We start from the raw sequence: 11,430 nt of genomic DNA on the forward strand, positions 1-11,430 counted from the left end.
AAAAAAAAAAAAAAAAAAAAAAAAAAAAAAAAGAGCTACTTTTAGAACCCTACCCAGGAGCCAAGACTCTCCCCGGCTCTGAAGCAAGGGGCTGGCTATACAAGGAATATCCTTGGTTACAAACCGGACATGGACTAGATAACCCCTAAATTCCTTTAAAATCCAGGTTAGCTATGATCACTGATACAACTGCAGCTGAAATCCACCATTAGAAAGACTAGTGGCTGGGTGTGGTAGTGAACGCCTGTAATCCCAGCACTTTGGTGGCTGAGGCAGGAGGAATGCCATGAGTTCAAAGCCAGCCTGGGCTACATAGTGAGTATAAGGCCAGCCTGAATTACATAGCAAGACCCTGTCTCAATAAACAAAAAAAAGAAAGCCTGGTGGTTCTTCACAAGTACTTTCTATTTATCATAAAAGCTTTCCTTGTTTTAGCTAAATCTTTTCTTAATCTCCAAAGCTGCTCATACTTCCCTTCCTATCCCATTTTTTGGCAGTACTGGGATTGAACCCAGAGCCTTTCAACCCAGTCCTTTTTAAATTTCTTGTTTTGAGATGGGGTCTCACTAAGTTGAAAAGTTGAACAGCTGGCCTTGAACTTGCAATCCTCTTGAGTCAGCCTCCCAGGGTGCTGGGTCTACCATCAAGCACCACTACACTCGGCTAAAGCTGCTCTTTTGCAATCTTGTTGAGAGTGCTACAAGCAGTCTTAAGTATTTAGGGCTTGTCCTTTCTCTTCTTTTTCCCTACTTCTTCTGGCTTAATTCTTGTTACTTCACCAGATTACAGTCTATTTTGCTCTGGTTTGTAGTCAGAGATCCTGGACTTGGCAGATGGGAAGTGAAAGCTTCACCCTGCACTGGAAATCAGGACTGCTGAGACCTAGAGGGCTTGCTGAGACCAGCAGCTCTGGCCCACTGCTTTGTAATATCCTCTTCCACCCACCCTGCAGCACACAGCACACTCACAAGAACAGCATCTCTTCTGCATGGTGCTTCTCAGGGGACATGAGGATTGGGTGGAGGTGGGAAGAGACAGATGATGTGCACAGCATGAAGAAGCTCTCAGGACAGCAGTGGGTCTCTCTCCACATTAATACTTCTTTGTTTTTAATGGCTGCTTAGGTTCTGCTCCATTTTGGGATATTTAGATTATGTTTTATTTACTGCTATTTATTTTGTTTGCTCTTTTTGTGAGCATGTTGCGCAGGTTGGTCTTAGACGACTGGGGTCAAATAGCTGGGACTACAGGAACATGCTAACATGTCCAATTTTACTGCTATTAATTTATTTCTTCTATCAGCTGTAGTGACTACCCCTTTCTCCACCCTCACACCCCTACACCTTTATATGCTCAGGCATATTCTACCTCTGTAGAATAAATTTCATGAAATGGAAACAAAAGAGCAAAAGCTATCTGTGTTTCAATTTCTAAATTTCAACTTCTGTGAAAATGGTGTTAAGGAATGTGTGGTACCATGAAAGTGGAATTGTACTGCAGCCTTACTCCAGTAATAATGCTTGTTTATAACCAACCAGGTTAAGCAATGAATACAATTTCCTATGGTAAACAATCTCTGGAATTTTCTCAAAGCCTATTAATATTACAGATCTTAGCTCTAAGAACAGAGAATGAGGCATAATTGATTTATAAAGGACCAACAGCATTTCCAAAATTATCTTGGTCTTTATTATATAATGGGATATTTTCCCTATTTGTTTTTCTTATTCTGTACTTATTCTGAAACCCAAAATGATGACAGCAAGAAAAATGATGTGATAAAGGGAGAAGGGTTAGAAAGCTATTTAAAAATCACCACCATACACCAACAACAGCCGAAATTAAATTTAAAACCATAATGTTTAGAGTCCAAAGTCCCAGAAAAAGTTCTTAGGATGTTGCTGGATATATAACAAAGTGATCCCAAGAATTGAAACATGTTCTCTATACTTTGTCAGCTTCGTGGGAGGCTGGAAAATTAGGTGGGCAGAAAAAAAATGATCTAACCCAAGATTAAGATAAAGAGCATGCAAAAGTTATAATTAGGGAAAAATTTAAAAACAGGAGACAAAATTTTAAATGCAAGTCTCAACAGTCAACGAGCTGCTGGGAACTGTGGTGAGTCAACTCCCCCCACCCCATCTGCTCAATTTTCATGTGTGCAAAAATGCCTTTTCTTCATTTCTGAGATGAGATCAGATAATCTTTTGTTTTTCAACTCTGACCGAACCTGAATGATATGCTGACCTCTGACTCATCCTGTTCAAAGCAGCCAAAAAAGCACACTGTTCCTAGAAAAATCTGGTTATCAGTATTTTCCTGATACTGTTTCAGAGCAGAGTACTTCAACATTAAAATGTCTAAAAGACTTTTTTTTCTAACTGAAAGCCCAATAGGAAGAAACAAAGAACATCAGAGAAATTCAATAGATTGTCAAAATACTAAGAAAGGAGGAAAAAATAAAGGGGCCAGAAGGGGAGAGAAAATAACTCCAAAGATTTTGAGCACAGAATTATAAATACCCAACCTAAGATTTCTACACAGATACCCATAATATTGAGATGTATAATCAGAGAAAGTTCAGAAAAGGAGAATGGGTTTTTCTTGGCTGGAATTCAGAAGTTCTGATTACTAAGATATGACAGCTTGCTTTCCAACACTAGATTCTTTCACTGAAATGCTGGAAATGCTTCAAAATTCATGTGAGCAAATGCTGAGAGGTATCATGTATAAGGAGTATTTTGATGGGCATCTTTCACTGTGCATTTAATGAAATCTGCCATTGGACAAATAACTGTAGAAAAAGAAGGGGGAAAAAAGCGGGCTCAGCATCTTAGGACCACATCACAATGGCAGCAAATGGGAATCATTTTCAAAGGTCCTCCAAGTCACAGACTGGCACACAGACACAAGTATATGACCCAGACCCACTCAGCTAGAACAATTTTCTTTTTTGAGACGGGAGTCTTGCTATGTTGCCCAGGCTGTTCTCAAACTCCTAGGCTCCAGAAATCCTCCCATCACAACACACCCAACAACTAGAACCAAAGGCATGTGCCACTATACCCAACTCCAGTCTGCTAGCTTCTGTAAGAGGCCAGAAAGGAAGTACATTAGGGCTTGTGGGCCACGGAGTCTCTGCTAAACTACCTAACTCTGTGGTTGTAGTGCAAAAGAAGCCAAGGACAGTACCTAAGAAGTAGGCAGGGCTGTATTCTAATAAATTTTATTTATCGACTCTGAAGTTTTAATTTGTCTGGGGATAGTGGCCTATGCTTGTAATTCCAGCACTCAGGTGGCTGAGGCAGGAGGACTTGGAATTCCGGTCAGCCTACGCTATATAAAGAGACCCTGTGTCTCAAAATAAATCAAGCAGAGAAAGATTTAAACCATTTCACAAAACTGGAGCCATTACAAGAGAAAGTCAGAGTCAGAATGGGGGAATGTGCCTGTCATTCTCTACATAGTACACACAATTACCTGAAGACAGTTTCCACAAAAAATTCAAGAGGGTGAAAGAGCCCGTACAAAGAAATTAAGTTTCTGACTGCATAGATTAAAAAAACCAAAAAAACCAAAAAATGCAATCACTACACTCTGGGAACAAAAATCTAGAGTTCCAGAGCCAGGGATTTAGCTCAGTGGTACCACTGCCTGCCTTCCAAGCACAAGGACCAGAGTTTGATGCCCGGTATCCAATTAAATAATAAAAAAAAAAAATCTAGAGTTCCAGTACACTATCCTATAGTCCTTGGAGTTCTCAATGTGGGAAACTGTAATTTTACATGACTTTATACAGGAAGAAAGGAAGCAGCAATTTCACAATCAAGTCAAGGCAGAAAACAGCAACCAGATGATTATAATCAGAAAGGAGGGAACTGCACATTCCACAGGCCACAGATTCAGGGACAGGGTCATAAAATGCTGACCTCGGAGGCTGCAGCTAATAGGATCACTAAGTAATGAAACCAGACATGTGCAAAAGTGAGCTGCCTGAGGAGACGGTTTCTCAACCTGCTGCTACTGAGAGATGGGCACCTCCAAAAGCTCATTAGACATTAAAAACAATCATCTGAGATAACAGACTGCTGCAGAATAACTGAATCCTAGCAACCTGTGGCAGCACCCAAACAGAAGGACAGAGGTCGCGCAGACTGAAACTAAGACCCTTTCCGCGTTTCCCTGCTCTCCAGCCTCTTCTGGAGTAGAATAGTCTCCCACCTCTACTGGGAACAGACAAGCCTGGACAGGTTTCCATGCTATATCGTGGTCTGCAGCTGGGTTTCTCCTTGGGAATTAAGAAAGTGCTGTTCCTATGTATTAGCTCTCTTGTGACTTAGGACCTCTAAGTATAGCAATGGGTAAACTGATAAAAAATGTGCTGTAGTTTTTCTCCCACCCACTTGGTAACTGCAACAGGACAAGGCAGTGGGCAACACCACAGTGGGATGCATAACCACTGAAGTGCTTTTGTTCAACCACCACTCAAAGTGGCCTTCCTCACCATCCCTGTCTTCACAGCAGAGGGCACAGCACTCAGAACTCTAGGGCCTGGGGTCAGACTGCTCAGTTTGAATAAATCCCTCCTCTATGGCCTCCTAGGGAAGGTTTCTTTGGCTCCTAGACTTATTTCTTCAGCTTGTAAAGCAGAGATGGAAGAGGGCTACATCTCTAAGAATCACTGAAGGATTAGACAAAGGAATGCATATGAAGCAGTAGACTCGACACCTGGCCCCCAAGAAACAAAAAGCTCCTTCTTGTTACTGCCACTGTTGTATTCTATATTATTACTGACTATAACAATGGGAAACCCTTTTGCTAAACTGGCCAAATGGCAACATTCTAGAAGCTGACCTCTACTCACAGCCACTTCCTCCTCCTCCAAGGCTTTGAAGAGCACTTTCTCTTCTTAGGGCACTACGCTAATTCCAATTGAAGGCCCCAACCAACTGCACAAGCTCTTCAACCAAGGTGCGATTGCTCTTCCTTCCTCAACTGTGCTTCTGTCCACACAAGCACATTGGCTTGTTCTTATCCCAACTTCCAAGCGGCCTCACAAGCCATGTGCACTGCCTTGAAATTCCCTACCCCCTCTTGCTATCTCTCTCTCTTTCTGGTTTTGAGACAGGGTCTTACTATGTAGTTCAGACTGGCCTTCAACTCACTATGTAGCCTAGGCTGACATTGGAATTTACAGTAATCCAGCCTCAGCCTCCCAAATGCTGGGATTACAGGTGTGCACCACCATGTCTGGCTCTCCATTATTGTAAAGAGTTCTCCAACAGTATGGTAAGTTTGCCACCTACTACTAGTTCCTGATGTAAGGGGTAACATTACCTTAAACAGCACATGCAAGTTGGAAAAATGCAAATTAAAACCCACAATGAGATGCTACTTTATACCAATCCAATGGTGATGACGATAATAACAATAAGACAAGTGTTGGCAAGGATATAGGAAAATTATAATTCTCATATACCACTAGTAGGAATGTTTCATGGTGCGGCCACTTTGAAAGCAGTCTGGTAGTTCCTCAAAAGTTAAACAGAGAGCCAGATATGGTGGCCTATGCTTGTAATGCACTAGCTAGAGAGGATGAGGCAGGAGCATTGCCAGGGGTTCAAGGCCAGCCTGAATTACAGAATGAGACCCTGTCATAAAAATAAATAAATAAACAAACAAATAAATAAATAAATTAGTTAAATTAATTAAACCACATGATCCAGCAATTCCACTCCTAGGACCATGCCCAAGAAAACTGAAAACACAGATTCACACATAAAACTTCTATATGAGGGGCTGGCAATGTAGTTCAGGGATAGAATGCTTGCCTAAGCATGCTCAAAGTGCCCTGCGTTCAATCGCTAGCACCACAAAAAACAAAACAAAGAACCCAACTTGTAAACAAATGCTCCTAGTAGCGTTATTCACAACAGCTGAATTGGAAACAACCTAAATGCCACCAATAATCAGTGGACAAAGAAAATATGGGATATCTACAAAATGAAATACCATCCGACAATAAAAAGGAATGAAGGGGGTCAAGGATGTAGCTCAGAGATGCAGTACCTGCATGGCAAACACAAGGCCGAGTTTGATTCCCAGTACCAAAAAAAGGGGATAAAATAATGGAAATGTTACAGCACCCACAAACCTCAAAAACATACTGCTATGTAACAGAAATCATACACAAGGGCCACACTGCACGATTCTATACAGTATGTCCAAAACAGGCAAATCTGAGGAGGTAGAAAGCAGACTGGTGGTTCCCTGAGACTGGAGGGTTAGGAGGGAATGAGGGTGGCTGCTAATGGGCAGAGAGTTTCTCTGTGGGGTGATGAAATGTTCATCAAATTGGTTATGGGGATGGGTGTACAACTGAGTATATACCAAAAGTACAAGCTATACTTGCCAAAGAAGTAGTCACATGGTCTGCAACTGCTTTCACCAGGGTGTTATGTAGTAAGACCAACCAATGTTCGCTAAATGAACACAGAATATGAGAGAGAGAGAGACAGAGAGAGAGAGAGAGAGAGAGAGAGAGAGAGAAAAGGAGCGCTGGGTCCCTTGGGAGTAGGAGGCATGGGAACAAAGCTAGCCAGCAATCTTATGAAAATCAGTTAAAGGTACCCTCAAAACAAAACACTGCAAATCTATTTGTTAAAGCCAGACAAGTATCTGTTAGCTTTTCATGTGACTCCAAGACATTTTGATTTTTTTAGTCATAAGCCATAAAAATGCAGTCTCTTACAGATGCACATTCAATGTTTTCTGTAGTCTGGGCAGTCCTTATATTGTATCATAAGCTACAGTGCTAATCATAACTATCGAACTGAAGTTATTTATTTATTCCACAAACTTTCTTTTTTTAAAAAAGACATGAGGCCTCCACATTGCCCAGACTGGCCTTGAACTACTGGGCTCAAGCAGTCCTCCTGTTACCTCTTTCCCAAGTGGGTGGGACTGTAGGCACCCACCGCCACACCTGGTTTCCTCATTTCTTTTACGCCCAGTGTGGTATGTCCTAGTGTTGGTGCCGAGATGGCTGACACACCAGGCCCATTCTCAAGGAGCCCACAGCAGAGTGAGCTGAGAGGACACTCCAACTTATATGGCTACCAGTGAAATAAACTGATAAATGTGCTCCAATGAAGATGATAACACAAGGTAATTAAGAGTGATGACTATCATTCCTACAGTGACCTGTACTTCTATGGTGTGGCCTACCTGTTGACATGCTCTTCCCAGTCCTCTGGTGGGGGTGGGGCATCCGCATCAGTTCTGGCAAAGATGACATGCCGTTCACACTCGTTCATCACACTGCGTGCCTTCTGATTGTCATAGAGTGGCACAGGAGTTGATGTGACGGTCTCCACGTCTATTGGGACATCTGATTCACTGGAAAAAACAGGTAAGGAAGGCCATACACACATCACTCATAACAGGTGTTTAATGATCACCTGGCTGCCAAAAAAATGCCTCTTTTTACAGTCAGCTTTAAATAACACAGAAGCACATTGCATCCACAAGAAAATTTTAGTCCTGAGTAATTTTTCTTGCCTCTGTCTAGACCTCTACCTTCTCGGTGACATGTGGTAAAAGAACACAAAGACATTTTAAAATGAGTCTATATAAAAAACTATACACATCTACTTAAAACAAAAAAAGCACATAATTGATTGCTAAAACACACTGTCCACATATAGAAGTTAAATGCCATATGTGACATAAATATGAGTAAAATCCAACAGAACTTAAGATTCAGTTCCTCAATTATACTAGCCACACTTCAAGTGCTCAACAGACATATACAGCCCTGGGCTACCAGACTGGATGTCATAGGATTAGAATACTTCTATTATTGCAGAGGATTCTGCTGGACAGTACTGGTCTAGTTTTAGATTATTCATATAAACTTTCCCTTTCAAAAGAAGTCAAATGATAGTTAATGCTATGCTTGTAAAAGCCTGTGACTGCCTGAGACATGCCACCAAGAATGTAAACACCTGAGATATTTAACTCACTTTGTACGGAGCCTAAAACAAAAACAAACACAAGTGGGTTTCTAAAGGATCTTTCACATTTTAAAATGATATTAGTGAAATCTAGAGCCTAAGAGTTCTTCCTCCATGTCATGGTACAGTATATCGAACCAAGCTGGCTGCCAAGTACGATGCCAAACAAATTGGCCTACTGGCCATTTACTAAACATCATGTTCATCTGTTGCTGCTGTTGTTTTCTTGAGACAGGGTCTGGCCTTGAACTCAAAGCGATCTCCTGCCTCAGCCTTCCAAGTGCTGGGATTACAGGAAGTGCCACCACTACTGGAATATCATGTTAATTTTTTACATCGATAATCTTATTACATCCATTCTCAATGACTGGAAGAATTACATCATTACGAAGTAAAGTGAAATAAATGTGCAGCTAGATTTGGTGGTGGTTAACAAGCTGATTATCTTCTGATTCAAACACTGGGCTAGCACTTGGACTCAAACAGCTATAATACTAGTCTTGGTTTCACCAACACAAACTATCCTCCCCAGTCTTTCCCAACTCATGGTTCCACCCAGCTGCTCAAGCCAAAACTACAAGAGTCATCCTAATTTTACCTTTCCTTTAACTCTGGCCCATCCTCCTGGCTCCTCACAGCAGGTCCTGTTGGCTGGACCTACAAAACAGTTCGAGGCCCTTTTCTCTGTGCTATTCCCTCCCCTATCCAGGCCACCATGATTTCTGGATCATCACAGGCTACTGCAATAGCCTAAATGGCTTTCTAAATTCCACTCCTGTACTGTAGCCTGTTTTATAAAATAAAAAGTGAACTTTTTGAATATATAAATTGGATCTCAACCTTAAAATCCTTCAATGATGCCTAGCCACTCTTGGAATCAAATTCCTAGGAGAGGTAGCCTTGATAAATTTCTCCCTTCCTTCCACCCATAACCCTAATTGCCCCCACAGTCTAGCTACAGTGCCAAAAGAGGTCCTCTGATATGTCAAATTCCCTGCTCGGGGCCTATATATGAAGACAAGGCTTATGTAAGAAAATAATTTTCTAAGCATCAAAACAACCAACTAAAAGAACCTCAATTTAAGGAAACATTAGGAGATATGGACACAGGTGCTTCAACGTGAGCAAGAATCTTCACATAGCAGAGAGGAAAAGAGTTCATATTCTATTTAAAGGGGTTTTTAGTTATACCTTGGGCTGAAGGAATCAAGAAGATTCTAGATTATTCCCTAAAGTCACAGATCCTGTGCCTTATACAAGCAATAAAGCCAGCAAAATACCATCATTGAGAAATGAAATATCAACTACTATTCTACATGTGTTTAAAACATATCATGGTTCCTCTAACTCACTAAAACTCAATAGGGGGATTTGAAGCAAAATACAAATTAAACTATCCCCAACAAATCTAAAACCTGTACTTGAGGAAAGATAAAACATTAGGTCAGATTAACAGCAAACAAACAAACATACAAAAAACCTCTTCACCCACAGTTTATAATTTGGGGGGGGGCGGGGATCGAGCTCGGGTCCTTGCACTTGCAAGGCAGATGGCAGAACCTGGCCCTCCCACAGCTTATAATTAAGGGCATGATTTTAGCTAGGTGTGGTGTTAGATGCCTGTGATCTGAGCACTTGGGAGGTTGAGGCAAGAGAATCATGAATTTGAGACCAGCTTAGACTATAGAGGGAGTCCTTGCCTCAAAAAACAAACGACATGGTTTGATTACCAGAATTATCACTTCTTGGCCTTTTGGCTGAGATGAAGCGTGATTATCAGAATAGAACACAGCAACAAATTCTGAAATACAAGAAATTAGGATTCCTTGAAAGCCAAAAGAATTGCTAGGCAGGTATAACTGTAGGGCAAGTATAACTGTATCACATTATCAGGTAGTAAATTTATGAAACTTCCTTTCTCTATAATGCAGGTCTGCAGAAAATATAATTAGACCTAGGAAAGGTTCAGACAAACCCTTGTCTTGGGTATTTCCTCCTAGCCTTTGCGTCTGAAGCCAAGAAAAGCAAAAATGCACTTTAAAAAAGGGCTCTGGGTGCCACTGTCACACAAAGCAGAACATTACATTGAAGTGTCAAAGAGTCTAATTCTGTGCAATGGTCCTTTAAAATCAACTTTTTAGTCTTTCTCTTCATAAATTTAATCCTCTTCAATATCCTGTTACCTAAGTGGAAGAGTTTGTCTGCTTTCCTTTGTGCATCTTGCTTCTCTAACTGTTGTTAGATGTCCCATGGGCAGATGTCCACACTCAGGCTGATATTCTTATGTTGCTTCACAGAGATTACTGAATTAAACAGCCAAGCTCCCTGACCAATGTCCCATGAAAGCCTTCCCCAATCCCATCATCTCATCACCACCCACGTGGGTGGTGGTCACCTTATGAAAGAAGCCCAAACTCACATGGTATTCTCCTGCTGCCGCCGGGGAGTAACAAAGAGCATGCGGGTGGGGCGGGCGCTACTGGCATCTGGGTGAGCACTCCATGGCTTGGCATAGCTATGATCCAGAAAAACCAGGTCCAGCTCCCGTTCATGCACTGACAGCTGGAAGAGCAGGGAGGTGCCCATGCGCCGAGCTGAAGTCTGGAAGTCCCTTTCCCCACCCCGGTGGGCCATGTCAGTGGAGGGGTGGCAGGTCAGAGTATTAGGATCTGCATGCTAATCACCTGCGTTGAAAAGTTTAAATCAATTCAAATATTCTCAATTTCCCCCAACCTGGATTAAAAATGCTGACTTTGGTGACCTAGTATCATTCATACTGAGGATCTATAGCATACAGCAAACCTCTGCACAGGCAGAGAGAGCTCTTGAGATACACCACCACCTCACGGGCAATGATGCTTATAGTTAGTTCCTTTTCATCTCTAAAAAATGTGCTAACTGGAGAGCTAAAGGACTCCACGGTTGGCAAAGATCTCACCTGGAGAGACACCAAATCTGAGAGCCAGTACCATTACCTACAGGGTTGGGGTGATTTTGAGCAAACAATAGGAATCACAAATATAAATCCTTCAAGCACTCAGCATCTCGTTTCCATTGTCTAAAGAGAATGTGAACAGAGTGGGGCCCGTCCGTGGCACCCCCATAAGACCAGGGCAACGCGGGCTGCAGGAAGCTAATCATACCAAAGACCCCCCCCCCCGTCTTCTCTGGAATTAGAGTCCACAGAAGTTTTTCAACTACTTCACGACACTCTGAAGTTTTGAAAATATAAAAACTTCCCCTATAAGGCCTGTGCCAGGATGACACCCCAGGAAGTCCCTTCTCCCTCACCCTGGGTGGAGACTCCGAAAACCGCCGGGCACTCCAGGCACCCCGCGGGTTTCTGCCTAGAACCTCCGGACGGCCCCCACTGGAGGCAGGGCTAGGATCCCATTTCCCCGCCCCGGGGCCTGGA

At 42.2% G+C, this 11,430-nt stretch overlaps 1 protein-coding gene across 6 annotated transcripts in view; it reads right to left on the reverse strand.

The window, feature by feature from the left end:
* The window catches only part of Kansl3 (KAT8 regulatory NSL complex subunit 3), a 36,424-nt gene extending 25,008 nt beyond the window's left edge, over positions 1-11,416 (reverse strand). For 2 of the 6 annotated variants that reach the window (XM_033761702.1, XM_010638125.3), the window contains exons 1-3: positions 11,307-11,415; positions 10,435-10,699; positions 7,228-7,398 (exon numbers count right to left, since the gene is read on the reverse strand). In XM_033761702.1, coding sequence (XP_033617593.1) covers positions 7,228-7,398; positions 10,435-10,649 — 386 coding nt within the window. In that variant the 5' untranslated portion in view covers positions 10,650-10,699; positions 11,307-11,415. Of the gene's footprint in view, positions 1-7,227; positions 7,399-8,613; positions 8,673-10,434; positions 10,700-11,306 lie in introns of those variants that run through there. The other 4 variants (XM_010638123.3, XM_010638127.3, XM_033761703.1 and 1 more) reach the window with 4 other exon arrangements.
* Positions 11,417-11,430: the final 14 nt, after the last annotated feature.

This window comes from Fukomys damarensis, unplaced genomic scaffold (assembly GCF_012274545.1).
Source record: "Fukomys damarensis isolate Sample0158 unplaced genomic scaffold, DMR_v1.0_HiC HiC_scaffold_9, whole genome shotgun sequence".
NCBI lineage: Eukaryota > Metazoa > Chordata > Mammalia > Rodentia > Bathyergidae > Fukomys > Fukomys damarensis.